The sequence below is a fragment of the Neodiprion pinetum genome, chromosome 5 (genome assembly GCF_021155775.2).
Source record: "Neodiprion pinetum isolate iyNeoPine1 chromosome 5, iyNeoPine1.2, whole genome shotgun sequence".
Lineage (NCBI taxonomy): Eukaryota > Metazoa > Arthropoda > Insecta > Hymenoptera > Diprionidae > Neodiprion > Neodiprion pinetum.
In genome coordinates this window covers 20390641-20418030 of record NC_060236.1, presented here as the reverse complement: position 1 = coordinate 20418030, position 27390 = coordinate 20390641, and the positions used below count along the sequence as shown (strand labels likewise).

General features: G+C 40.7%; 1 protein-coding gene across 2 annotated transcripts in view; it reads right to left on the bottom strand.

The window, feature by feature from the left end:
- Positions 1-8246: 8246 nt before the first annotated feature.
- Positions 8247-27390, bottom strand: part of rau (RA domain-containing protein rau) — an 89500-nt gene continuing 70356 nt past the window's right edge. For both annotated transcript variants that reach the window (XM_069136388.1, XM_046625598.2), the window contains 4 exons: positions 13651-13907; positions 13236-13299; positions 11430-11678; positions 8247-10973 (listed from right to left, as the gene is read on the bottom strand). In XM_069136388.1, coding sequence (XP_068992489.1) covers positions 10611-10973; positions 11430-11678; positions 13236-13299; positions 13651-13907 — 933 coding nt within the window. In that variant the 3' untranslated portion in view covers positions 8247-10610. The remainder of the gene's footprint in view (positions 10974-11429; positions 11679-13235; positions 13300-13650; positions 13908-27390) is intronic.

Genomic DNA, 27390 nt, shown 5'->3' with positions numbered 1-27390 from the left:
GTTTTTTGGCTGTAACTTTTGTTGAGTTGATCGCAGCGTATTGGGACTGCGCCCAATCGATTTCTGTCGCAAAATTACGTCGGAATAGTGCCACAATTAATTTATTCCAGCACTTCTCAAAATCGCCCAAATTTTCGCCAAAAATGCAAAGGGGTTAGCCTTACTTCTTCTTCATTTTTCGACCGAAAATTTCTGGTCTTGGATTCGATTTGTACGACCCTTTCCTGACTAAGTGGACCCCCAAGAACTCATAAAACGCAGCGAAAGTAGCGTGTGATCAACAGGAGAGAAATTACAAAGGAAAATACACTTGCTGAAAAATGTCCAAAACACTGGTTATCGTTTTTTGGCTGTAACTTTTGATGAGGTGATCGCAGCGTATTGGGACTGCGCCCAATCGATTTCTGTCGCAAAATTACGTCGGAATAGTGCCACAATTAATTTATTCCAGCACTTTTCAAAATCGCCCAAATTTTCGCCAAAAATGCAAAGGGGTTAGCCTTACTCTTTCTTCATTTTTCGACCGAAAATTTCTGGTCTCAGATTAGACTTGTACGACCCTCTCCTGACTAATCGGACCCCCAGGAACTCAAAAAACGCAGCGAAAGTGGCGTGGGATCAACAGGAGAGAAATTACGAAGGAAAATGCACTTGCTGAAAAATGTCCAAAACACAGGTCATCGTTTTTTGGCTGTAACTTCTGTTGCGTTGATCACAGCGTATTGGGACTGCGCCCAATCGATTTCTCTCGCAAAATTACGTCGGAATAGCGCCACACTTAAGTTATTCCAGCACTTTTCAAAATCGCGCAAATTTTCGTCAAAAATGCAAAGGGGTTAGCCTTACTTTTTCTTCATTTTTCGACCGAAAATTTCTGGTCTCAGATTCGATTTGTACGACCCTTTCCTGACTAATTTGACCCCCAGGACCTCAAAAAACGCAGCGAAAGTAGCGTGGGATCAACAGGAGAGAAATTACGAAGGAAAATGCACTTGCTGGAAAATGTCCAAAACACTGGTTATCGTTTTTTGGCTGTAACTTTTGATGAGGTGATCGCAGCGTATTGGGACTGCGCCCAATCGATTTCTGTCGCAAAATTACGTCGGAATAGTGCCACAATTAATTTATTCCAGCACTTTTCAAAATCGCCCAAATTTTCGGCAAAAATGCAAAGGGGTTAGCCTTACTTTTTCTTCATTTTTCGACCGAAAATTTCTGGTCTCAGATTCGATTTGTACGACCTTTTCCTGACCAATTGGACCCCCAGGACCTCAGAAAACGCAGCGAAAGTAGCGTGGCATCAACAGGAGAGAAGTTACGAAGGAAAATGCACTTGCTGGAAAATGTCGAAAGAACGGGTTATCGTTTTTTGGCTGTCACTTTTGATGAGTTGATCGCAGCGTATTGGGACTGTGCCCAATCGATTTCTGTCGCAAAATTACGTCGGAATAGTGCCACAAGTAATTTATTCAAGCCCTTTTCAAAATCGCGAAAATTTTTGGCAAAAATGCAAAGCCTTACTTTTTCTTCATTTTTCGACCGAAAATTTCTGGTCTCAGATTAGACTTGTACGACCCTCTCCTGACTAATTGGACCCCCAGGAACTCAAAAAACGCAGTGAAAGTGGCGTGGGATCAACAGGAGAGAAATTACGAAGGAAAATGCACTTGCCGAAAAATGTCCAAAACACAGGTTATCGTTTTTTGGCTGTAACTTTTGTTGAGTTGATCGCAGCGTATTGGGACTGCGCCCAATCGATTTCTGTCGCAAAATTACGTCGGAATAGTGCCACAATTAATTTATTCCAGCACTTTTCAAAATCGCCCAAATTTTCGGCAAAAATGCAAAGGGGTTAGCCTTACTTTTTCTTCATTTTTCGACCGAAAATTTCTGGTCTCAGATTCGATTTGTACGACCCTTTCCTGACTAATTGGACCCCCAGGACCTTAAAAAACGCAGCGAAAGTGGCGAGGGATCAACAGGAGAGAAATTACGAAGGAAAATGCACTTGCTGAAAAATGTCCAAAACACAGGTTATCGTTTTTTGGCTGTAACTTTTGTTGAGTTGATCGCAGCGTATTGGGACTGCACCCAATCGATTTCTGTCGCAAAATTACGTCGGAATAGTGCCACACTTAAGTTATTCCAGCACTTTTCAAAATCGCGCAAATTTTCGTCAAAAATGCAAAGGGGTTAGCCTTACTTTTTCTTCATTTTTCGACCGAAAATTTCTGGTCTCAGATTCGATTTGTACGACCCTTTCCTGACTAATTTGACCCCCAGGACCTCAAAAAACGCAGCGAAAGTAGCGTGGCATCAACAGGAGAGAAGTTACGAAGGAAAATGCACTTGCTGGAAAATGTCGAAAGAACGGGTTATCGTTTTTTGGCTGTCACTTTTGATGAGTTGATCGCAGCGTATTGGGACTGTGCCCAATCGATTTCTGTCGCAAAATTACGTCGGAATAGTGCCACAAGTAATTTATTCAAGCCCTTTTCAAAATCGCGAAAATTTTTGGCAAAAATGCAAAGCCTTACTTTTTCTTCATTTTTCGACCGAAAATTTCTGGTCTCAGATTAGACTTGTACGACCCTCTCCTGACTAATTGGACCCCCAGGAACTCAAAAAACGCAGTGAAAGTGGCGTGGGATCAACAGGAGAGAAATTACGAAGGAAAATGCACTTGCCGAAAAATGTCCAAAACACAGGTTATCGTTTTTTGGCTGTAACTTTTGTTGAGTTGATCGCAGCGTATTGGGACTGCGCCCAATCGATTTCTGTCGCAAAATTACGTCGGAATAGTGCCACAATTAATTTATTCCAGCACTTTTCAAAATCGCCCAAATTTTCGGCAAAAATGCAAAGGGGTTAGCCTTACTTTTTCTTCATTTTTCGACCGAAAATTTCTGGTCTCAGATTCGATTTGTACGACCCTTTCCTGACTAATTGGACCCCCAGGACCTTAAAAAACGCAGCGAAAGTGGCGAGGGATCAACAGGAGAGAAATTACGAAGGAAAATGCACTTGCTGAAAAATGTCCAAAACACAGGTTATCGTTTTTTGGCTGTAACTTTTGTTGAGTTGATCGCAGCGTATTGGGACTGCACCCAATCGATTTCTGTCGCAAAATTACGTCGGAATAGTGCCACACTTAAGTTATTCCAGCACTTTTCAAAATCGCCCAAATTTTCGGCAAAAATGCAAAGGGGTTAGCCTTACTTTTTCTTCATTTTTCGACCGAAAATTTCTGGTCTCAGATTCGATTTGTACGACCTTTTCCTGACCAATTGGACCCCCAGGACCTCAGAAAACGCAGCGAAAGTAGCGTGGCATCAACAGGAGAGAAGTTACGAAGGAAAATGCACTTGCTGGAAAATGTCGAAAGAACGGGTTATCGTTTTTTGGCTGTCACTTTTGATGAGTTGATCGCAGCGTATTGGGACTGTGCCCAATCGATTTCTGTCGCAAAATTACGTCGGAATAGTGCCACAAGTAATTTATTCAAGCCCTTTTCAAAATCGCGAAAATTTTTGGCAAAAATGCAAAGCCTTACTTTTTCTTCATTTTTCGACCGAAAATTTCTGGTCTCAGATTAGACTTGTACGACCCTCTCCTGACTAATTGGACCCCCAGGAACTCAAAAAACGCAGTGAAAGTGGCGTGGGATCAACAGGAGAGAAATTACGAAGGAAAATGCACTTGCCGAAAAATGTCCAAAACACAGGTTATCGTTTTTTGGCTGTAACTTTTGTTGAGTTGATCGCAGCGTATTGGGACTGTGCCCAATCGATTTCTGTCGCAAAATTACGTCGGAATAGTGCCACAATCAATTTATTCCAGCCCTTTTCAAAATCGCGAAAATTTTTGGCAAAAATGCAAAGGGGTTAGCCTTACTTTTTCTTCATTTTTCGACCGAAAATTTCTGGTCTCAGATTAGACTTGTACGACCCTCTCCTGACTAATTTGACCCCCAGGACCTCAAAAAACGCAGCGAAAGTAGCGTGGGATCAACAGGAGAGAAATTACGAAGGAAAATGCACTTGCTGGAAAATGTCGAAAGAACGGGTTATCGTTTTTTGGCTGTAACTTTTGATGAGTTGATCGCAGCGTATTGGGACTGTGCCCAATCGATTTCTGTCGCAAAATTACGTCGGAATAGTGCCACAATCAATTTATTCCAGCACTCTTCAAAATCGCCCAAATTTTCGCCAAAAATGCAAAGGGGTTAGCCTTACTTTTTCTTCATTTTTCTTCCGAAAATTTCTGGTCTCAGATTCGATTTGTACGACCCTTTCCTGACTAATTGGACCCCCAGGACCTTAAAAAACGCAGCGAAAGTGGCGAGGGATCAACAGGAGAGAAATTACGAAGGAAAATGCACTTGCTGAAAAATGTCCAAAACACAGGTTATCGTTTTTTGGCTGTAACTTTTGTTGAGTTGATCGCAGCGTATTGGGACTGCACCCAATCGATTTCTGTCGCAAAATTACGTCGGAATAGTGCCACAAGTAATTTATTCAAGCCCTTTTCAAAATCGCGAAAATTTTTGGCAAAAATGCAAAGGGGTTAGCCTTACTTTTTCTTCATTTTTCGACCGAAAATTTCTGGTCTCAGATTAGACTTGTACGACCCTCTCCTGACTAATTGGACCCCCAGGAACTCAAAAAACGCAGCGAAAGTGGCGTGGGATCAACAGGAGAGAAATTACGAAGGAAAATGCACTTGCTGAAAAATGTCCAAAACACAGGTTATCGTTTTTTGGCTGTAACTTTTGTTGAGTTGATCGCAGCGTATTGGGACTGCGCCCAATCGATTTCTGTCGCAAAATTACGTCGGAATAGTGCCACAATTAATTTATTCCAGCACTTCTCAAAATCGCCCAAATTTTCGCCAAAAATGCAAAGGGGTTAGCCTTACTTCTTCTACATTTTTCGACCGAAAATTTCTGGTCTTGGATTCGATTTGTACGACCCTTTCCTGACTAAGTGGACCCCCAAGAACTCATAAAACGCAGCGAAAGTAGCGTGTGATCAACAGGAGAGAAATTACAAAGGAAAATACACTTGCTGAAAAATGTCCAAAACACTGGTTATCGTTTTTTGGCTGTAACTTTTGATGAGGTGATCGCAGCGTATTGGGACTGCGCCCAATCGATTTCTGTCGCAAAATTACGTCGGAATAGTGCCACAATTAATTTATTCCAGCACTTTTCAAAATCGCCCAAATTTTCGCCAAAAATGCAAAGGGGTTAGCCTTACTCTTTCTTCATTTTTCGACCGAAAATTTCTGGTCTCAGATTAGACTTGTACGACCCTCTCCTGACTAATCGGACCCCCAGGAACTCAAAAAACGCAGCGAAAGTGGCGTGGGATCAACAGGAGAGAAATTACGAAGGAAAATGCACTTGCTGAAAAATGTCCAAAACACAGGTCATCGTTTTTTGGCTGTAACTTCTGTTGCGTTGATCACAGCGTATTGGGACTGCGCCCAATCGATTTCTCTCGCAAAATTACGTCGGAATAGCGCCACACTTAAGTTATTCCAGCACTTTTCAAAATCGCGCAAATTTTCGTCAAAAATGCAAAGGGGTTAGCCTTACTTTTTCTTCATTTTTCGACCGAAAATTTCTGGTCTCAGATTCGATTTGTACGACCCTTTCCTGACTAATTTGACCCCCAGGACCTCAAAAAACGCAGCGAAAGTAGCGTGGGATCAACAGGAGAGAAATTACGAAGGAAAATGCACTTGCTGGAAAATGTCCAAAACACTGGTTATCGTTTTTTGGCTGTAACTTTTGATGAGGTGATCGCAGCGTATTGGGACTGCGCCCAATCGATTTCTGTCGCAAAATTACGTCGGAATAGTGCCACAATTAATTTATTCCAGCACTTTTCAAAATCGCCCAAATTTTCGGCAAAAATGCAAAGGGGTTAGCCTTACTTTTTCTTCATTTTTCGACCGAAAATTTCTGGTCTCAGATTCGATTTGTACGACCTTTTCCTGACCAATTGGACCCCCAGGACCTCAGAAAACGCAGCGAAAGTAGCGTGGCATCAACAGGAGAGAAGTTACGAAGGAAAATGCACTTGCTGGAAAATGTCGAAAGAACGGGTTATCGTTTTTTGGCTGTCACTTTTGATGAGTTGATCGCAGCGTATTGGGACTGTGCCCAATCGATTTCTGTCGCAAAATTACGTCGGAATAGTGCCACAAGTAATTTATTCAAGCCCTTTTCAAAATCGCGAAAATTTTTGGCAAAAATGCAAAGCCTTACTTTTTCTTCATTTTTCGACCGAAAATTTCTGGTCTCAGATTAGACTTGTACGACCCTCTCCTGACTAATCGGACCCCCAGGAACTCAAAAAACGCAGCGAAAGTGGCGTGGGATCAACAGGAGAGAAATTACGAAGGAAAATGCACTTGCTGAAAAATGTCCAAAACACAGGTCATCGTTTTTTGGCTGTAACTTCTGTTGCGTTGATCACAGCGTATTGGGACTGCGCCCAATCGATTTCTCTCGCAAAATCACGTCGGAATAGCGCCACACTTAAGTTATTCCAGCACTTTTCAAAATCGCGCAAATTTTCGTCAAAAATGCAAAGGGTTAGCCTTACTTTTTCTTCATTTTTCGACCGAAAATTTCTGGTCTCGGATTCGATTCGTACGACCCTTTCCTGACTAAGTGGACCCCCAAGAACTCATAAAACGCAGCGAAAGTAGCGTGTGATCAACAGGAGAGAAATTACAACGGAAAATACACTTGCTGAAAAATGTCCAAAACACTGGTTATCGTTTTTTGGCTGTAACTTTTGATGAGGTGATCGCAGCGTATTGGGACTGCGCCCAATCGATTTCTCTCGCAAAATTACGTCGGAATAGCGCCACACTTAAGTTATTTCAGCACTTTTCAAAATCGCGCAAATTTTCGCCAAAAATGCAAAGGATTAGCCTTACTTTTTCTTCATTTTTCGACCGGAAATTTCTGGTCTCGGATTCGATTTGTACGACCATTCCCCGACTAATTGAACTCCCAGGAATTCCGAAAACGCAGAGAATATAGCGTCGGATCAACAGCAGAGAAAAGAATCGATTCATTCAACCCTCGGCAGTAGCGAATTAACGAAGGAGATCTCTGGTATTCTGGGTATAATTCTTTATTAGCTGCACGCAGCATATCCGTACTGCGCACAATAATTGATCTGTCTCACAAAATTATGTTGCTGTCGAGCACGAAGAATTGATATCAGCATTTTTGACGTTCAGCTCCACTCCTATCTACTAGGAGGGCGGACAGATTTTATACATGCTGGGATTCTGAAATGGACTATCACATTTGTACCGCTTCTTGCAATTAGTCACATGATCAATGTGTCTCTGTAAAAGGACTTTTGCTTTCACCAATATGAAGGAGCAGAAGTTATTTCTATTCATTAACGTGGGGATGCAAAAAATGTCAATAATCATTTTCCCATTTCTCTTACATCTCATCTAGCAAACGTATCAGAGAAAATTCTCGGCAACAGACTTCCTTCTGTCACGGTGAATAGTATCCCAATCATTAATCTGGTTTCCTAAAAAATCTGGAGTGTTGGAGTGCTCAGGTTGCAATTACTGATTTCATATGTTCAGAACTAGATAAAATCTGCCGACTGGTAATAATTTCTTAGAGCTCTCAAGGCATTTGACACTGTGAGTCATGACAAATTGTTGGACAAGTTAGAGAATCTTGGCATTAAAAGCATCACTCTTCAATTGGTCAATCATTATCTGAAGAATAGATTTCAATGAGTATAGTATGAAATGCTAAGAGTAGTTTTAAAAATGTAAATGTGTATATCACGTCCACTGAATAGACGTAAATATGCCAATGAAAGTTGTTGCCGATTCTCAGAACCCGCTGCGACTGATTGTTCAATAGATACAGCTGTAAAGTGACCAAATCTTCTACCATACCAGCGGTTTGTCGTAAGATGTTTTTGTGGCTTTTTTTTACATATAGTCCCTGACGCATTTGTTACAGAGATTTTGCACCTTTGTAAAGATCCAGGGATTCGAAATATCCTTTCGAATAGAAACTAAAGTCTTCGATGTTCAATGTGCAAAAATTAGGGCAACATTTAGAAGCGCTAGATCAGGATGCAAGCGTGTTTTCTTTTCAACAATACGGTTTCTATCCAACAATAAGATCTATCAACCTGGTTATTCAGTTAACTTGAACTCATTTCGCAGACAATATGACTTCACAGTTGCATGTATTTATGTCTTCATTTATTCATTTATTTACATGCATATATAACAGCGTTACACATACAATTATATGCATAATCCTAAGAAGCACTATGCAGGACTAAAAGATTATCCAGGACAGAGTGACTGGACCTAATTAAAGGGAATTTTCAACCCCGACGAATCTCATTACACTTCTCGTGGATATGCAAATAACAATTAAAATTGTGAATTCCTCAGGATCATCGATGATCACTTGGTAATTATTGCGGATGATTTTTAGATATTTGCAGATGTTCGTTCCAACGTGAATCCGGGGAATTATCATACGCATTCTAGATATCTTTCCAGCTACCCGGAGCAAAAAAACATCAAGGTTGCATGCGTAAATCTTATGATTTACGTATACAACATTATTATTCTAACATATTTTAATCTGTATACTATCAATAATTATGATCTAATTATCGCACTATTAACGTAATTATAAATTTTTCTCTTTGGTAATATAATATAAACACGCGCACAAAAAGTCTGGTAACAGTTCTGTGGTTCTTATTATGTTTTTTCCCCTCTGTTTTCCACCATAATATAACCTAATCCTAATGATTTTGTTCAGTGTTGAAAAAACGTTTCAATTTTTCGACTTTTTTGAAGTCTTGATGTAATGATTAGATATTCTATTTCTAGTAAGGTAAATCTACGTTCCTTCAAGCAGTTTTATGTACAGTTAAATGCGAAATTCTATTTCGGGGAACATATAAAAAGAGATGAAAAAAACATTTACAAAATGCGTACAATCAATAGATCTGAATCGTTTTTTCGACGCTGGAAACAATTTAGGTACTGAAAGATTACATATTATACTCAATTAACATAGAATTACTTATATTAATAATCCAAGTTCTTCATTGTGTATAAAAACGACGACATTGATCGCAAGTAGCGTATCTATTATCAATATTATAGAACATTATTATTATAATTGAATTTATAGCGACTTTAGGACACATAAATTAGTGACGAATGACATTCTATATTTGATATAACAGCAAATTATGTATATGTATAATATTCCATTGATACTTGATATTTGAACATTACGTACACATGCAAAGCTGCGCGAAAGGAACGCTTAAGAAATATATATAATTTATACAACTTTAGATTAATCTTTTAAGCTACAGCTGCTGTTTGTTTTTAAGAACAGACCAGCAGCATAAGAGTATCTTTAGCTTACGTTGACTTTGAAGTACTAAGAAATATAATTGGTATTACCTTTTAAGAATTATGTATTCATTTATTCATCCTAAAATTTTCTGATTAATTGTCTGACTGTTGGAATATTTTTTTTTTTTTTTGCTCTTCAGTATCGAATTATAAAAACAGAATTTATGCTGTTGACAAATTTCACTTTAAATACGTAATATAAATCTTTACATTGATAATAAATAAATAGTATTACAGAATATTAATAATAATTACTGTAGACATTTATTAATTCTATATCGCACATGGTTCATAAAATTTTCTTTCATAAGTGCACAATTCATCTACATAATTCTCATTGAATATCGAATTACGATATATCGTACCAAGATATCATGTATATTTGATAATCGTAAACTGAACGCAGATCAGCTAGTTTAAATTCGATCAGAATATTTCGATCAGAAATTTGCACGACATATTATTTTTTCATTTTTGCTTACTTTTGTTTTCCAATCAAAAGAGAAAAAATTCTCATTCTAAATCTTAACATATTCTTGAAAATTCAATGAGAGGAAATTTGTCGTCAATCTAATACTGTGATACATTAACTTTACAAAAGATTAAATATCTGCTTCAATTTCTTCAGACGTTTCCGTTTTTCTTTTTCGATATTATTCGTGAGAAACTTAAATTGATTTACTGTTGCATTTAATAATAAGTTAACGATTTTCTATGCACGTTTGGACACCACAATCGCACATGAGTCGAGAAGGACTTAAGATAAAAAATAAATAAAACAAATGAAAAAAATGGACCCTTCTCGACTTGCCAGGTTTTGGCGCGCTATAACGAAGCGCAAACTAGCCGTAGGTACGTCTAACTTTGGTTCTAACATTTCAACATTTACTCATTCGTCTTTTACCTACACTGATATACGTTATACTGACTAAAATCCGTTGCTTACAATTATCATCTATCACCTGATAGACTTAACTTTAAACCTCAATCTCATTCAGGCACCGATCTTACAGGAAATTGAGAATTGCCATTCGGATTCTGTTTGAAAAACTGCATCAACCATCGAAAGGTTGACTCAGTGACCATAATAACTTTCCATCAATTTCACCGTCTTTAATTGTGTATTGATAATAATCATCGCTTGGTAACCACATCTATATGTAAAAGTAGTTTTCGTAGTCGGCGTAAGCGGAACTAGCTGATACATGCTTTCCGGTCAAAGGTGTCGATGGCACGCTTTTGGTGATCTGCGAAACATGAGGAATAACGACACGGGATTGCTGAACGGGCAACATTTGCACGTGACCGCCTACGTTATTATTCTGATGAATTTGACGATGTACGTTGTTGTTGTGATTATTTTTGCTACTGCTGTTGTTGTTGTTATTGTTGTTGTTGTTGTTGTTGTTATGGTTATGGTGGTGCAGGTGTTGGTTGTGATGATGATTTTGCTTGTTACTGTGCAGCTGGAGCTTCGACATCGCCATCGTTATACTTGAATCCGAAGTCCACATACTCTGGAGAATAATGAGAAAAAGAGAAAAATTTGAAAACGTACGGACAATGAGGCGATAACCTGTAAGAGATATTCAACTTTGTGATTTATTAATTCGAATTTCAAATTTAGGAATCACCATCTAGCGGCAGGAAACATATACTCCACTAACTGACTCGCATTTAACAACAAAATTGGTTTTTCATCGTATATCTTAGCCTGCGTGGGCTAAATGCCAGAAAATATAAGTCCAACAGCTTTCACGATGTTTTTTGTGCGCTGATATTTGTAAAATATATCTCAAACGTGAATCAGCTTTTGCGCAATTCGAACGCTATATTAACCTAACGATTTTTCTTTACAGACAAAAAAAACTACTTTCACGTGCCGTGAAGATCACAAGATTGCTATCACTAAACGATTAGAAAAAAATACATAAATAAAAGTAGAAACGACAGCATAGTGTTATATTTATTACCTTTCTCCTGTAAGGATTGTAGTCAAGATTTCGTCTTATGCGAAGGTGCCTATCGATGGATGTCCATCTCTGTGTAACCTTGAGAGGTGAATCGTCCGGGTGAAGTTTTCTTTGGTACTCTTCGCCCTCGCACACTTCGTACAAAGAAAATTGCTCCACCCTTTCGCTCGAGCTGTAACAGCTCAGGAGCATCTGGATGAGCTCGTCAACTGTCGTGTGCTCGGAAACCAAAAGGCTCTTGTACTTTGACTGCAACAAATCAATCAGCGATCCAATTTATAGCGGATTAGGAAATCAGAGAGTAAGAAATCAACGGTTCATTTCATTCCGCGTTTAATTGCGCAATTTTACAAGTTACACGCGGAGATTATGCGATTTATTCAACTCGTTTGACCATCGGTTTCCAGGTATGCGTCTAGGTACTACAGGTTCAAACGATGACTGAACTAATCTTGTCATATTTCTCCTTCGGGTCAAATTAGTTTTGATCAGTTTTGAGGGATGGAAATGATTTCATAAACGGAATTAAATCGCAAGCATGCAAACGGTGTCCATGTTGATTTTTCGCACGGGTGTGTTCATTTGCCTGTCAAAACGGATGTTTTTTCTTTACGATTGAAACTTTTTTTTTTTTAAGATCAACCTTATACACTTTTTCAAACCTGCAGAAATCTCGACGTTTAAAAATAATCATTTACGCACTTTGCATACATCGTTATTATCGTACAAAAATATACCGCGTAGCTAGCTTTAAATATTTTCCAAGAAACTGCAGCGAGCAAGGCGTTCGACTTTTCATAAATATTTATCGGCAAGTGCCTGAAGTCGCTCTCTATCGGTTTGCCATTAGAAAATTCGTAATTCCTATTGTATGATACATGCTGAGAGATTGCGGATTGGTGAATAATTTAAACGCAATGAATTGGTTACTCATTTTCAGCTCACGTCATCTCTGATCCAATGTATACACGAAACGACATTATAAATGGATGACGAATACACACAACACACGTGGTCGCCGATTTTTCACTCGGTTTTCCATCTTCTGTTGACTGTTTCCCCTTTCTTAGTTTAGAGGGATTTCAAAAAGGGGGAGACAGCACAAAGGCTATAACCTGCTGCTGTTTTCATCGGGGTGGCTAGATTTACTGTTTCTGGGTACCGCGAGACACGGGCGGTGCATTGCACCATCAGCGAGACAAAATATACAAGAATTCCTGTTTTTAAACTTCCGTGTAGCTGCGGTAGCTCATACGCCTGTACGTATACCAAATGGTATTATGGGTACTATGCGTGTATAACACGCAATGCCGAGAAATCCTCGTTATTTATTTTCCCGACCGTATCCCGTAGTCAGACACGGATTACGCCTTACATACACACACACACACACACACGCGCACAGCGCTCCCACGCAGTTTTTAGCGCCTCCTGCAATATCTGTGTTGTATATTATACCTTTCGGCCTTTTTTCTACCTTCGCACGTTTACACAGAAGGCTTTCTCAATCGGCTCTCTGTACGATTGACAAAGGAATATATATATATACATATATAAATAAATAACAAGATCAAGAAGAAGTCGCCATCGAAAAGGTGAATAGAACGCCAGTCAGAGAACCAGTGAAAACAAAAATGGCCTTTACAACAATGAAATAGTTCTAGATCAGATTGTTCAACGATGTGAAAATCAATGTCGCGTTTCAATTACACGCTCGTAAATTTTATAATATACACGTCGTTCGATAATTATTATTACTACTTTTACTAACAATATTACTATTACTATTGTTGTGTATAAACTTACCCCAGACATCAATGCACTATCGTATATCTTGACCAGACCTCCTCGACGGGTTTGTAGCGAAAATCTATAACAAAAAGAAACGGACGCAAAAAATTAGGTAAGTTCGGTTGTGAGAAGTGTTTTTCAATTTTATTATAATACAGTTATAGTTTCAAGTCCTAAATGAGTAGACACTATTTCCGATTCACTCAATATTCAATCTGTTGTCTCAAAAACTGAAATTTTTTGATCAATACGATTCATAAATTTAACAAACAATTCGAAATTCCGAGCTTCCAAGTTTGTTTAGTCGATCGAATTAATACAACAGGTTACAAATTATATTCTTCAGAAAGGGCAAGCTAACAGGCAATCGTTTTTACGTTTACATTATTCTTTCTCAGTTGCGTTTGAATTAAAAAAAAATTTGACTCACCTCGAATCGCCAGGGGGATGACAGGACTGCAGGACTGCAGGCCTGGCATCTTCGTCAAGGGGTAAAACGGTCCGAACGTTCGCCCTCCTCACGGTCACCTCCATCGTGAGGTAGAACAGGCGAGGATCTCTGTGCCTCATTCTGTATTTGTTCAACAGGTTTTGAACCACTTCTCGACAGGTCGTTTCGTAGCTGATGCTTAGCGTTTTGTACTCGATATCGGGCCGCAAACAGTTCGCGTATACTTTGATGGTGGTCTAAAATCAGAAAAGGAATTGTTTTTTTAATGTTTAATCGGTGAGAATTTTTTCATTTCTTATGGTAGCATATTTCATCTGGAAACGTTAGAAACAAGTTTTATTGAGTCTTCAAATTATGTGGATCGTTATAAATACCTCACTCAAATTACCCGATCTTAATAGAGGTGGAAATTTTTTTAAGTACAGTCGAGTCTTACCGCCAGAAGTAGAAAATGGGGTGTTGGAAATTGAATATATTGATAGATGCCATCATATTTGGTTATAAAAGTTGCTATTCAACGTATACTTCATTCTCTAACAAGTCAAAGTAATTAAACAAAGTTACGAGCAGTTGCACCCAGTTTTCTGACCCGAAATATCCATGTAATGTATTTGAAATGATCAGCTTATAAAAATTTACGACGTCATATTGCTCTAGTCACGTTTACACTTTGAATCCCAATATCACGAACATATCTCGACTACTTTTCACAGCAAAAACAATTCATTATGCGCTGTCAGCAGACAAAGGATGTAAAAAAAATTACAGTTTATATCATCACAGCTAAAGCTGAGTTAACATCACAAGGATTTAGAAAATAATCCAACTTTAATTGGGTTCGACTGGGAAAAGTTAGATAAGGTTAGATTGGCTTGGAAAGGCGGGAGTGAAATAAGTTGCAGGTTAGGTTAGATCAGAGTTACAAGAATAAAAAAATGCCATGTTTGATTAGGTTAGAATAGCTCAAGTAAGACAAAATTAGGTTAGCTTAAAAAGCCAAGACTGAAAAATCCGCAGGTTAGGTTAGGTTAGGTTGGGTTAGGTTATGTAAATTTAGGTTAGGTTAGGGTGGAGAGAGAGGGGGAGAGAGACAGGGGTGAAAAAAATTCCCGAGACATCCTCGAGGAGGAGGTCGACAATTAGCCGCCAATTAACCGAAAGCGAGGGCTGGAAACGTGCTTTGTGTTCCGTGTTTAAACGCGCGACATACGCGGAAGACGCCATCCCCTCGCCTCGGTGTTCGGGTGTCGTTTTGCCGTCAACCCTTTGCCGGCAGGCCCCGGTGAGGGTGAAGCCAACGGGTTACCATAAATAGGTGCGGATGACACGGGCCAGAACACCCTGCATGCACGCCTCTCTATTCATAGTATCTCCTCCTAATATTGCGCTGCGTGCCGCTCATCTTACTTCCATATGCACTTGCGGCCCAATTGCAGCTGTGCGTTGTGTCGGCCAACACGCGAGGAACAGACGGTAGCTCTTCGATACATCATTTGTCGCTACTCAAAAATGGGAGTGATATTCCATTGTTACTTCAATCGTAAAAACTTTCGAATCTGCAACGCTAAATTTTACTTCAGCAAGCCCCAAAAGTCGAAAAATAGTATTTTAAGATTCATCCGATAATTTGAAATTTGCATTTTTATCGTAGGATTTTAATTTAATGTATGCATCTGCATATTTGAGACGAAAAATCACTACTTCAAAATTCATGTTTTTGGAACTGCAACTTAAAAATTGTACCGTTATAAAACACGAAGAAATTTATCGTCAGAAAAACCGATCACGCTCATTTAGGCTGAGTAAGTTTATTTTGAATTTTCGACATCAGGATCGAATTCGTCGAGCCGAAAAACCCGAACATCCGTGATTGCATTATAGAAACACTGCAGAACAAATCGAACATTGACTTTTGACTCGGTATGTAATTCCTGTTCCGTTCTCCACCGTGTCCCAAGACATCTTGCACGAAGTTAACTCGAGCAGAGCGTTGATGCGATGACGTGTGCAGAAAAGTAAGGATGACTCGAGCTGGGTTAATGAAACCTAGCCGCAAGTGCTGCACCCAGAAAAGAACACCGCACAACTTTTGTATCCTGTCTCTTGATTCCGCGTTTCTTAATCACCGTGATAAATTCCACAGCGATTATTATACGGCGCCTGGCGTCGCGGTCGCCGCAAAGAAGTCATCGTAATGGTCATCGACCAGTGCTCGTGCACTCTGCGGAATGAACGAGGCTAACTTTTCCACGCTCCACGCATCGCCGACGATAACGCGACACTGCCGGAGAGGGATGAGAGCTTTTTCACGACCGCATCAAGGGTAATATATTTTCATCCCGCGTATCGTACGCTTCTTATCACGCCGAACAGATTACGAGCTATAATTATAACCACTTGTTACCACAACAGTGCAGTGCGGTCATTAATGTGCGGTAAATTTACGCTCAAGTCTTTTCGGACAATAGCCGCAATCATCAGTGCGGAGCTCGCTATAGTATCGACCGTTCGTTTTACCGCCGCAGAAAGTCGTGATCGCTTGTTTTGGGCCCGCTGTCAGTGACCGATCACAATCGGTACACTGAAAGAAGTTTTTAGCTCCGGTTACCGCTCAGTCCTTAAGTATTTTCATTTTTTACCACGATCGAAAAATATAGTTCTAGGTACAAAATGAAAATTAGTTTTATAGCTGTTACAGTATTGTTAACGATACCTGTTTTACTGAATTTTTTTAGTTACTATAACAAATGTAATTTTTCTCAGTGTAAGTTTGAGCGCACAAAAGGCGCCTCATTTTCAACGAGTTGTTAAGGTATCTCTCTAGCTGTAAATGGTTTTCTCGCAACATGTTTTAGAGGTAAGTTGTGACGATTCTGCGCTGGCGGCAAAGCTGCGATATTAGTTTGTCTGTACAATTGTTGTTTTTCCGGTATAATTTAACTTCCAGCTGTTGACATTGATTTTTGGGGTTTTGAATTTTTTTCTGATATACAGCTTGCTCCAAAGTTCGAAGAAAGCAGCAGCTAAAAATCTAAAAATTTAGCACTTAGCTATTTTTGATTTGAGCAGAATCGTACTTGAAACGTAAAAGCGAAGCTTTCAAACTTCGGATTTGCATCATAAATCAGTCTGAAGGTATCACTCGCAAGTAGTTTACGGTCTTGAGGTCTCGAACTAAATGTCCTCTTTACTACTATACTTATTCAAAAACACAAACGTTACCAGCATTTTTTTTTTTAAATGTGAAGTTCAATTTTCAACTCGATGGAAAATCATCGATTAAAAAAATTGGAAAACGCCTAAATTTGTAGCGAAGGAAGTTTGATCGTAACAAAACGATTTCCCTTGCATTAATTTAGCAAAAACAACCTATTTTGAAAGAATAACCGATGTTCCGATTTTATGTTTTATGTTCGTAGTCGGAACCCTAAAACTTTGAATCGATTGTTTTGTTCTGTTTTAGATAATACTTCCATCAACTTGAAGTATACACGTTTTAACGATTAGTTTAAAACGGAACACCCTGTGTAGCATGTCGCCCTAAGTAAACAGCGATAACGCGTTATGCGAAAGCCGGGCTGCCATATCAGCCATGGCCGTAAACACAATTTCGTCTGGCATGGGCTGCTTGAAGGAACGAAACGTTACCTGCAACGGGCGACGCGGGACGTGCAATTAGAGACGGTGAGGCGTTCAGAAGTTGCTCCGAATCGTAGGGTTCATAGGCGTGTTAACTTTGGTTTAGGCCCAAACCCAGCGGTGTCGTTTATATCCGCGCTGAGGCAGCACGTAGGCTTCCATGCAGCCTGCACTACGCTGAGAAAGGTGCTGCCCGTTGCTACCGAACAGTCCACGAGCGGTCCCCGAACGGTCCCCGAAAGCGATTCCGTGCAGCGGCGCAACTCTCTTCTTTCTTCTCTCTCTATTATCTTGAGGAACCACCGAGACTTCAAGAGTCGAAACGGACGTGGGCGACGTGAGCAAACGAGCACCGAACCGTCTGTTGCTTGTCACTACTGTCCGAGTCGAAAACTTTACACCCGGTGGAGATGCGACTGGAGACAAGCTGGAAAACCACGTCGACTATTTTTGTCCTGTGCGTTTTTTGAGTTATTTGTTTATTTTTGTTCGGTACTGAAATACTATACGCACTTCATCGACTATATTTGGATGGTGTAATTGTCGGTTAACCGTTTCAAGATGACAACAACATTTGGCCAATGATTTTCTTTAACCATTCTTTAACCATTTTTACTACATTCTCATCGGCTCTTTTTTAAGTTTTCAAAATCTCAGTACCATTTCCAAATTCGCCGCAGAGCGTAATTGAGGAATAATTCATTGTATTCATTGTGTCCTAATATTTTATTGGATGCCGAAAGTGCCTTGTTCAAAGATTTTTTCACGTGATTTCCAGAAACTTAAAGAGAGAATTTGGGTCTCTTTTTGGACTACTGTTTTCAGAAGATTTCACGTGATCATTCCAAATGATTTTTTTCTTAGTTCATGAATGATTCGCACCATTCATATAATCACATAGGTATCCGGTAAGGTACGACTAGACTTGACCATCCATATTCTCTAATGATTTTCAAAAACTTTGAAGGTTTCAGCTAGTTGAAGGAACTTGAAAAGGTTTTCACGACTATTGATCAACGCTTGCGCACTGAGGAATGTTCAATTAAAAACATGGTCAAAAGTTGACTGTGACTGAAGTAAAAAAATATGACGGAAGAGAAATTAAAAAAGGAAAAAGTTTGGATATCTGTTGGTACCAGACCCGAGGATCGGGCGCGTGCCGAAGAAAATGACCGGCGATCCGGCGTCACGGATATGAGCCATAAAGTCTGGCCTTAAGAGTTCTCGCAATCCCTTGAAATACGTGCCGCAGTATCGTAATCAAAAGCTTTCGCAGAACTAATTGGCGACGATTCCCGTTTCTAGATTCTGATTCACAGATGATCCTGATCCCCTATCTCGATTCCTCGTCACGATGGAGCCGCACATCTGCTTTTCGCACTATTAGTAATTTGGAATTAGCCGACTCTCATGCTCTTGAGGGGATGAGCAAACAGCACTTGAGAACACTCGGCAGCCCGGGGTTTTTAGAACCCTGTACAAAAGTCTGGCGTACATATGCTCGGCAACTGTTTTTCGGTATGATGTATATCAGGTACCCTTAATTAATGGAGGTACAGGAGATAAACCCAAACCGCGGAAAAACCGAAATTCGCAAAGTAGATTGCAGCTTTCGGCCATACGTCGGTAGTTACGATGAAAATCCTTCCAATTCAAAAAGTTTTCACTGTTCTCTCAAGTCATATTCTTACTTAAATACTTGGAAGTGTGTTGCAATATTTCGACCAAATGGATGAATCGACGCCATCGACAAAGTGACCAATGTACCATTTTTCAATTTGCATCGACGTTGGAAGAAACTGATGGAAAAAAATTTACCGTTGAAATATAAAAAGAGTACTCTTGACTTTTTAAAGTAAAGCTACTCTCTCTCTCTCTCGTTCTGATTAATGAACCAATTCACTGATCTATCGATCATTCTGAACTGATACCGATCATTCAACCATTCGTTTCCATTGCTACACTACTGCGAAAGTGAAATTGTGTAATTACCGGTACAAGGCGTGTACCGCAGCAGTAATGTCGATCACTTCGAATGATAAGTAAAACAGCTGGAACTGAGAACTCGTACGAAGTTGTCCTTTGAGATGGTCTCGAAATATTTCGTATGGGGTCCATATGTCGCCACCCTGTTCACGACCAGTCGAATCGCCATAAAACGCGTGAAAATTTGTGGTTCCAAGGCGGAGAAGCACCTCTCTCGAGTTTCGTATGACCGCAACTATTTTCAGGCACTTTGAGGCTTCCAGCGACAAAACCGAGAGGCCAGACTTAACTCAGTTTTTTGCTTTATCTCCGATACGTGTTTCGAACAACCTGGACGATAAAATCCAAACTTGTGATCGTTAATGGCGTGAATCAAATCACGGTTTAGTGCTTATCTTTTTTATATGATTTGAACGATCTTTGGTGGTTTTTTAATTCTTCTCCCACATCCTTGGGTTCTTGATCTCTAGTTTTTTAAATGTGCTTTAACTATTTTTATACAGCCGTACGAAACTGGGACAACAAAAGGTGCAACGAAGAAGCTATATTAGCCAACTGGAGGCTGAACTTTAATGGCGCTAAGAGGGCCGGATGTCCGCGAGAATAATTCAATTGTCATTTGTTAAGTCGGCGTAATAAGCGGCGACCCCCGGCCGCCTGACAAGGTCGCTTTTTAATATTTTCATTTTTCTATATTAATTTCAGTGTTGTTGTTCTTCGTTAAGGTTTTTTTTAAGCCTTTATTTCTAACTCCTACTCACCTCAATTTCACGAGTTTTACAATCCAGCTGCGTTGCGTTCAACGCGGGTCATTACTGACAATATAAACCGAGTTGACTCCCACGATTCATTTAATGTGTAATCCCCATGCGAGTTGCGTGTTACGTAGAACACGTGTACACGTATAGGTATGTACCATAATATGCACGTGTGAATTTACGAGGGTTTCACTTTGTTTCTTTTTCTTCTCTATTCGCCCTGAATTAATACGACCGCAAAACACAAGGTGAAGTAAACCCTGGCATACATTCGAAAGCTCGCTTTCTGACCACTCGGACAATGTACTGAAAATTACAGCAAGAATCCTTTAAAAGGGAAAGTTTTTTATCGTTAGTTTTATGATTTCACTGTAAAATTTTTAAACATTTGGCACACGCAATTTTTGTCATATCGAGTTGGCCTGCCTTATGGTTCTTAAGTATAGCAGAAATCAAAACACATCCAACGAGCCCAAACTTCTGAGTTTTCGACTACCCGTTTATGAGTTAATACAATTTGAAGTTTGACTTGCACGCAACTCGCCTCACGACTTCAAACCGCGAACAGAGTTTCGTGCTAGCTCCAAAATTCAAAGGATACCTCGTGAACGGTCTGTCCGAATTCTACGATCTAGATTTCGCTGAATTTGTCTCTACGCCTTTTATCAGATAGAAATATAACACTTCAAAAATCCGTTGCACAAATAGCCGCCTCGAAATTTTCCAAAAATGGTGTAGCATGTGTTCTCAAAATAGTGTGACTTTGGTGGAAAAGACTTTCCTTTGACACGCATGGTACGACATTTTCTTCTATGATGAAAATATGAATTATTTATCTATTCACCTACTTGAACATTTATCTATTCTGGGTGCCAAAATAATGAATAAATGTGAATCACACTGTAGGGACAAAATCGAGATACTATAAGGAAGAAATAAGGAATAATAAAGTATCAAACCCTAATGAATTGTCGTGGAACTTCCCATCTGTACACTAAATCTACATACATAAATACGATGAAAAAAAGTGATTTGTATCCTGCGACGAATTGATTGTGAAATGAATTGTAATTTGTGTTACAAGAATATATCTGCAGGTTTCACGGTTGACAAGTGGCGCGCCTACCAACCATTTTCTACCCTTTCCTCTCATTCTTCTTTATGAAAAAAAAACATACATCTATATATCTATATACATATATATTAGAATTTCCATAACTGAGAAAAAAAGAAAAATACGAATAAGGGAGTTGGACAGCGTACAGTGTCAAGTAGACAATGGTCGTGCGTTCTGCTGACATTAAATTATGCGGAGCCGGAGAAGGAAAAAGAGAGAGAAAGATAGAGAGAAGGATACGCGACACATGTCACGCTTGTAGACAAATCCATACATACGCGTGTACATACATACATCATCGAGGAACGCAGGCAGGCAGCCCTGCAACTGACGATGAGTAGTAAATAGTCGCCGGGGTCTGACCAGTCAGTCAGTCACTCACAATCAGTCAGCTAGTCGAAGTTCTTTTTATGCTTTCGTTTCGTTTCATATTTTAACAAACCGCTACGTACACGCTGTGCATTGAAAACCGAATCCCCCTAACTGGACAACTTGGATAGTTCATTCACAAACTATGCGAAACCCATAAGCCGCAGTGTAATCAGTAAGATTTATGAGAAAATAATTAATTCACCGGTGGCAAAGGTGTGAACAAAAATTGATATTAGCCTGATATTCTGAAAATCTTCGACGGTTTGTCTATAGACTATCCGAAATCTATAAACCATGTGAAGTCACTAAGAAATATGGAAGAATAGTTAATCGATTGATATACGAGCAGATTTTCATTTCACAAATCATATTCTTTGCACAATTTTGCGCAGAGATTCAGATGTGTTCGCAGTTTGATACATGCGCTGAGTGTATACCTCAGCAATTCCTGAATGAGAAAATAATGTTAGTGATGTATGCGATGGGGTTTTTTGGAATGGAGAATAACGCCGCAGCGGTGTTGCAGCGACATGTGTCGCTGTGTATACCCAGGTACGTGCCACCTACCTGACTAGGTATCTGCGTCTCTTCCTATCTCCCTATCTGTCGACGTCTTCAGCCGTACTGTGTGTGAATAATAAAATCTAGTCGCCCTCCATCTCTCCATGAATACAAAATCAGGGTTGAATGAGAGATCGGAACGGGTGAATCTATTTTTTATCGCCAAGCAATTGCTGGGTTTTGGTTTAACACCATGCGATTGAATTCTTAAGACATCATTTATTGCTTAAACGTTAATGATAGTAGGAGAGTTGAACAAAATACCTTCGATTTGAAGTCGGAACTGGGACATGCCAGTAAAACATAACGAGATTGAATAGCCGAAGGCTGAATATATAAGGGAACCAAACTGCTTCCGTTCCTAGAAGCGGAATGAAATAGCACAGGATGTAAGTCCTGCGGTGAGTGGAGCCTGAGGGATTTTTTTTTCTTAAAAGTCCGCGTTTTTATTTCTCTTTTTTTTCCATTCCTTGTTTTTGTTCAGTAGAAATCTAGGCGGACACGTGCGCAGCCTGTCTTACATATAGTCGGCCACCTGAAAAGGAGAGGAACCCTCAGCGACGGTAAGTAAAAATAAGAGGGATAAAACGGTGGGCTGTGCAAACGTTGAGGATTATAAGTCGAGTCTGAAACGGTCAAAGCAGAGTAGACAAAGAACTGAATAAGTCGTTCCATAAAATCTTTCCACCCTTATCGAACATAACTTTCCAAGGAGCGTGATCGCGAAGTCGCAGTTTGCTGAGACGAAAGAATCCGAGACGATAGATTGACTCTGCGTGTAGGAAGACTAAGCAACCGCAGTGGCGTCATATTTGATTCGGTGCCGCTCAATGCTGCACGATGGACAGAATTCGAGCGGAACAAAGTCATCGGAGCTGCGGCATTGTATGTATATAGACCTAGTCTACTATTCCTGGAGTCAGCATTTCGTCCGTCAGCATTGTGACAGAAAAGTGATCCGTTGATTTCTGCCGGCATGCTTTAAACTGGTGAAAATCATTTTCGTCGCGACTTATAAGGTAAAAGGTAAAATGGTATGGCATTTTTCTTAGTCCAGATCGTATGGTGAATATCGGTAACCATGACTTCTTCCATGGACTGTAGGCGCTGGAAATGTTATTATACAACTTCACTGTTCTCATTCGAATGAGGCTCAACGATTGCTAAATGCGTTACTGCAGAAGGAGCGAAAAGCATTCCGCGTGGATTCGCGTTTCAGGATTACGTAGACACATCAAAGATGGTCTGCTAGTGTAAGTTGGAGTTGAAGGGTCGGCTCTCAGTGGGCGACGTGCCGAGTTATTGTTCTTGAGAGTGTCGCTTTACCTGCAGCTGTCGTTCACGTGCAGCGAAGTCCGCTTATAGATCGATGACGGAATGCTCGATACCGGTAAACCGAATCATGCGAGGAAATCTTATACTCTGATCGTCTTCGCGCGCTGTGTGTGGGTGTCATCTGAAGTTGCATTACCGGCACGTATGCGAACATTGGAAAGAATATTATGCGCGTGTGTCAACTTGCTGTAAACAAAGGACTTCAGCTTCTGTAATATACGCCGTTGCAAAATCCCGATAAGTACTCCATCCTTGGCTTATTGCACCGCCGATGATTCATTCTAAAGAGTCGCAGCTTTTTACCGTCTGTCACGTCCGTGTTGGGTGACATGGATGGATTACCGATCCTGGACGGTCGTCATCAAAATCCGTAGCGTCGATGCCTGGATTCGTGATCTACGTGTTTTGGATCTGGTTCATCAAACTCTCGATGCCCGGTTCCGGGAAGAGTTCTCCCGTCCGCTATTAACGTTCGGAATTGAAAGTAATAAAAGCATTTTCTTTACACTGATACGGAGAGGAAACGGTGAAACAAACACTTGAGGATTCAGAATGTCGAATGGTGGTTATGAAGTTTTTCATTCGTTGCGAAATCTAGCTGGAAACTTATCGACACTTCAACCATATTCAGAGAAGCTACGAAACTTTATTTCTGAAGAGTTACTTGAATCATTTTATAGAAAAATATTCCTTGTTTAGTCTCATCACTGTCACCAATCGGTGTTAATCAAGAAACTAAACTGGTCTTCGTTACCACATTACCACATTTCCTTATTACTCAGTCTCCTCGTTCTTATTTCCGTACAATAGACGGAAATTCGTAAAGAATAATAAACAAATAAAGAGACAGAAGAAGGAATGAATTATTTCCTTAGTCGATTTTCATGGGAAAGTATTCCAGCCGACAACGCCGGCAACAAAGCCAACGAATTGCAAAAGTTGGCGTAGGATTTTGAGTAACCGATTAAGCATATTTTCCGTTATTCATCATCACCTTTTTCTCTTTAATTTAAGTCTCTGCTCGTTCTTTTTCTTCACTACACAAAGAGAGAAAACGCGGTTCCCGCTTGCGTGGGATCTCACCAGCTGGCATGGTCGCATTGTTTTTCTCGTAACGATGCGGCGCTGGTGTGATGTGCCCACTTACCGTACTGTGGCATAATCGCACGTCCCGGTTTACATAAGTCTCCTACAGCAGCCAGACGCCAGATATCAGAAACGCTTCTTGCAAATGGAACATTGGGCAATCGTTGCTCCCAGTGGCCCAGATTTTTTTCCTCAAATCCAAAGTTCACCATTTTTCAAGTCTGCAGATGTCCTTTACTCGATGCTTTGTGACTCTGGTTTCGCCAGTGAGAATCCACTTCACGGCTTTCAACCTCGTCTTGTAGAGTGTGATGAAGTGTTTTGATGAAATTTTAAGTGTAGTCAAGTCATTCGAAATCGTTCAGTTCCATTCTTCGTAAACGAAGATCGCTGTAATTAAAAACTGGTCATTCGATTTTTACTCCGGTCAGTAACTGTATGAAACACTGAGAAAATATTTCTTGAATACTAGATTCAAATGTAAACAGAAAATACGTATACTCGTATACCTATTCGATTAGTCGAATATTCTTGTGTTAGGCATCATTGTTGTCCGAATGAAAAATCATCAGAAAACGTTAGCTACAAGAACAGAATAGTTCTTTCGAATCAACTTTCGGTGATAAACGTCATGATTATTTTGATGACTGTACCGTGAAAGGATATCCTGCATGAAACAATCACCTCCTTCTTCAAAGACGGCTTCTGGGCGGTCTGAATGGTTGTTGTGCGAGGAGGAAAGGTGGGGAAAAGGACGAGAGGTAAGATCCTTGAAGTACGAGGACAAGACGGTGGAGAAGGGTGAGTGCAGAGTAAACAGCCAGGGTGGCGCGTGCCCTATTCGCCAGCCCGCACCACGTGGCTGTTCTTCTAGCCCTGCAGCGAGGGGCTGGCGTCACGTTCCGGCTGTGCCGCATGTCCTCATTACACCATGGAACATAATACTTTGATGGTAGATTCTTCTCCCCGTGGGTCCTCCTGTGGGTCTCGGGGACCCATATGGTCTGGAGAATGCACGCGAGGTACGACTTCCGCAGGAACAGAGAGCATGGGGCGTCTTTGATTTCATTCTCATTCAAATCTTACTACCGAGGAATAACGTCAAGCTGGTCCTCTTGTTTGATCCTCGACTGACAGGAATCTCGGCATGATACTCGAAGTATCAAATGTCTTTCTTTAAATTTCGATCAGTTAATCATCACTGGTAAGAACACGCTTTACAGTACTGGAAGACCTACGTTCACTGATTGATCGATGGCGTTTTATTAGATTCTAAGGTTTCCAATGATCAATAACTGTGATGTTTGCCCATTCAATCGTTGACGAGGGTACTCAAATTTAGGAACGCATCACTTGGTACAAAATTATTTAAACTCGTGGGGCATAATCGATTCGTGACGCTTCATCTCGAAAACTGCATTCCACAAGGGATCCTGAAGGGTATGGACGAGCTGGATTGAAAAACACCGCTGATAAATTCTCAGGTGAGTAGTTTTTCTTGCCTTTGTGGTATTTGCGAAGCGAATTATCCCGATGAGAATGAAGAGGATGAAATATCCGTGTAAAGTGAAAACTACACGGTTCGCAAGGCACGACGACTTGACCGAAGACCCATACCCGCCTGTAGCCAGTTAAATAATTAACCAAAGGCTGATAAAAGACAGTTATTTTGAGAAGTCGTTTAGTAATTATGAAGATGGTATTCTCACGGGGTTAGCAAGAATCGAGAGATTCAAGACAAAGTCCCTGTAGCAAGCATTCCCAATAATCGATCGAGTAAACACTTAAGGCGTTCAATCAAGCGTTCGGTAAAATGTCGGCTAGGTATGCAGGCAGCGATGATCATGAGCCGAGAGTTGAGACCGTGCAGTTTTTACTCGGCAGTTCAGGGCGGAGGCGATAAAACAGCGATGAGGAAACCCTGACGCAGAAACGCGAACTGTACAAGGATAAAAAACCGGCGAAGACTTGACCTGACATGAGATGATTGCTGAACTGTCTACCGGAGAATGTGGTCGATGAATCCCGCCCGAGAATATCTTCGATGCACTTTTCCATCTCATACTTTGAGATCATGGTCCGAGAGACCATTCGAGGATCGAGTTTCCAGAACTGAAGATGACTTGAGATTCTGCGGTTCTTCCTGGACCGAGAATCACCGGCATGACGAGAGTCTCTCCGTCTCGCTATTTCTCTCTTGCTTCTCGTCCTGGTCGCCGAAGCACGTGCCAACGACGGTTGGGCCGGCACCCTGAGCAGCAAGAACAGGATGTCCTTTTCAAGTGCACATTGTCCACCGTTCATGACAGGGGCTGCTGACCCTCCGCGAGTTCCGGGACTTCACCACGCGTTTGCCCCCAACTGGTGTGCTCTTCCATTATTATTCCCACCGGCGGAAGTGAGTGAGGTTGGAGGGCATCGCCTCTCTGCAACACCTGACGGCACGCAGGGTCTTCGAAGAAGGTTAAACGGTGTCGGTGGCACGTGCCGAGGAGGAGATTTCGCATGATTTTCTTACGCGGATGTGAGAGAGGGGCATTTCATTGCAGAGCGGGTAAACCGTATGGTCGACAGTGTGGACACTAAAGGCAGGATGCATAATTGGATCTTCCTCCGGGCGGCGGTTGATTGTTCTAAATTAGAACAACTCGTGTGTAATGCTCAAGTTCCCGGCACTGCTGCTGCTGTTGCTGCTGCTGATGCGGCAACAAGCTGATTATCACAGGAGACTAACAGCCGACTACGACGAGGACGCCAAGTCGTGACTGGAAGCCTGGAACGCGCACATCCGGCTGCTTGAACTACACCGGCGCGGCGGCAGCTAGCTAAGTAGACACATTGCCTACTCCGCACGAACGAGAAATA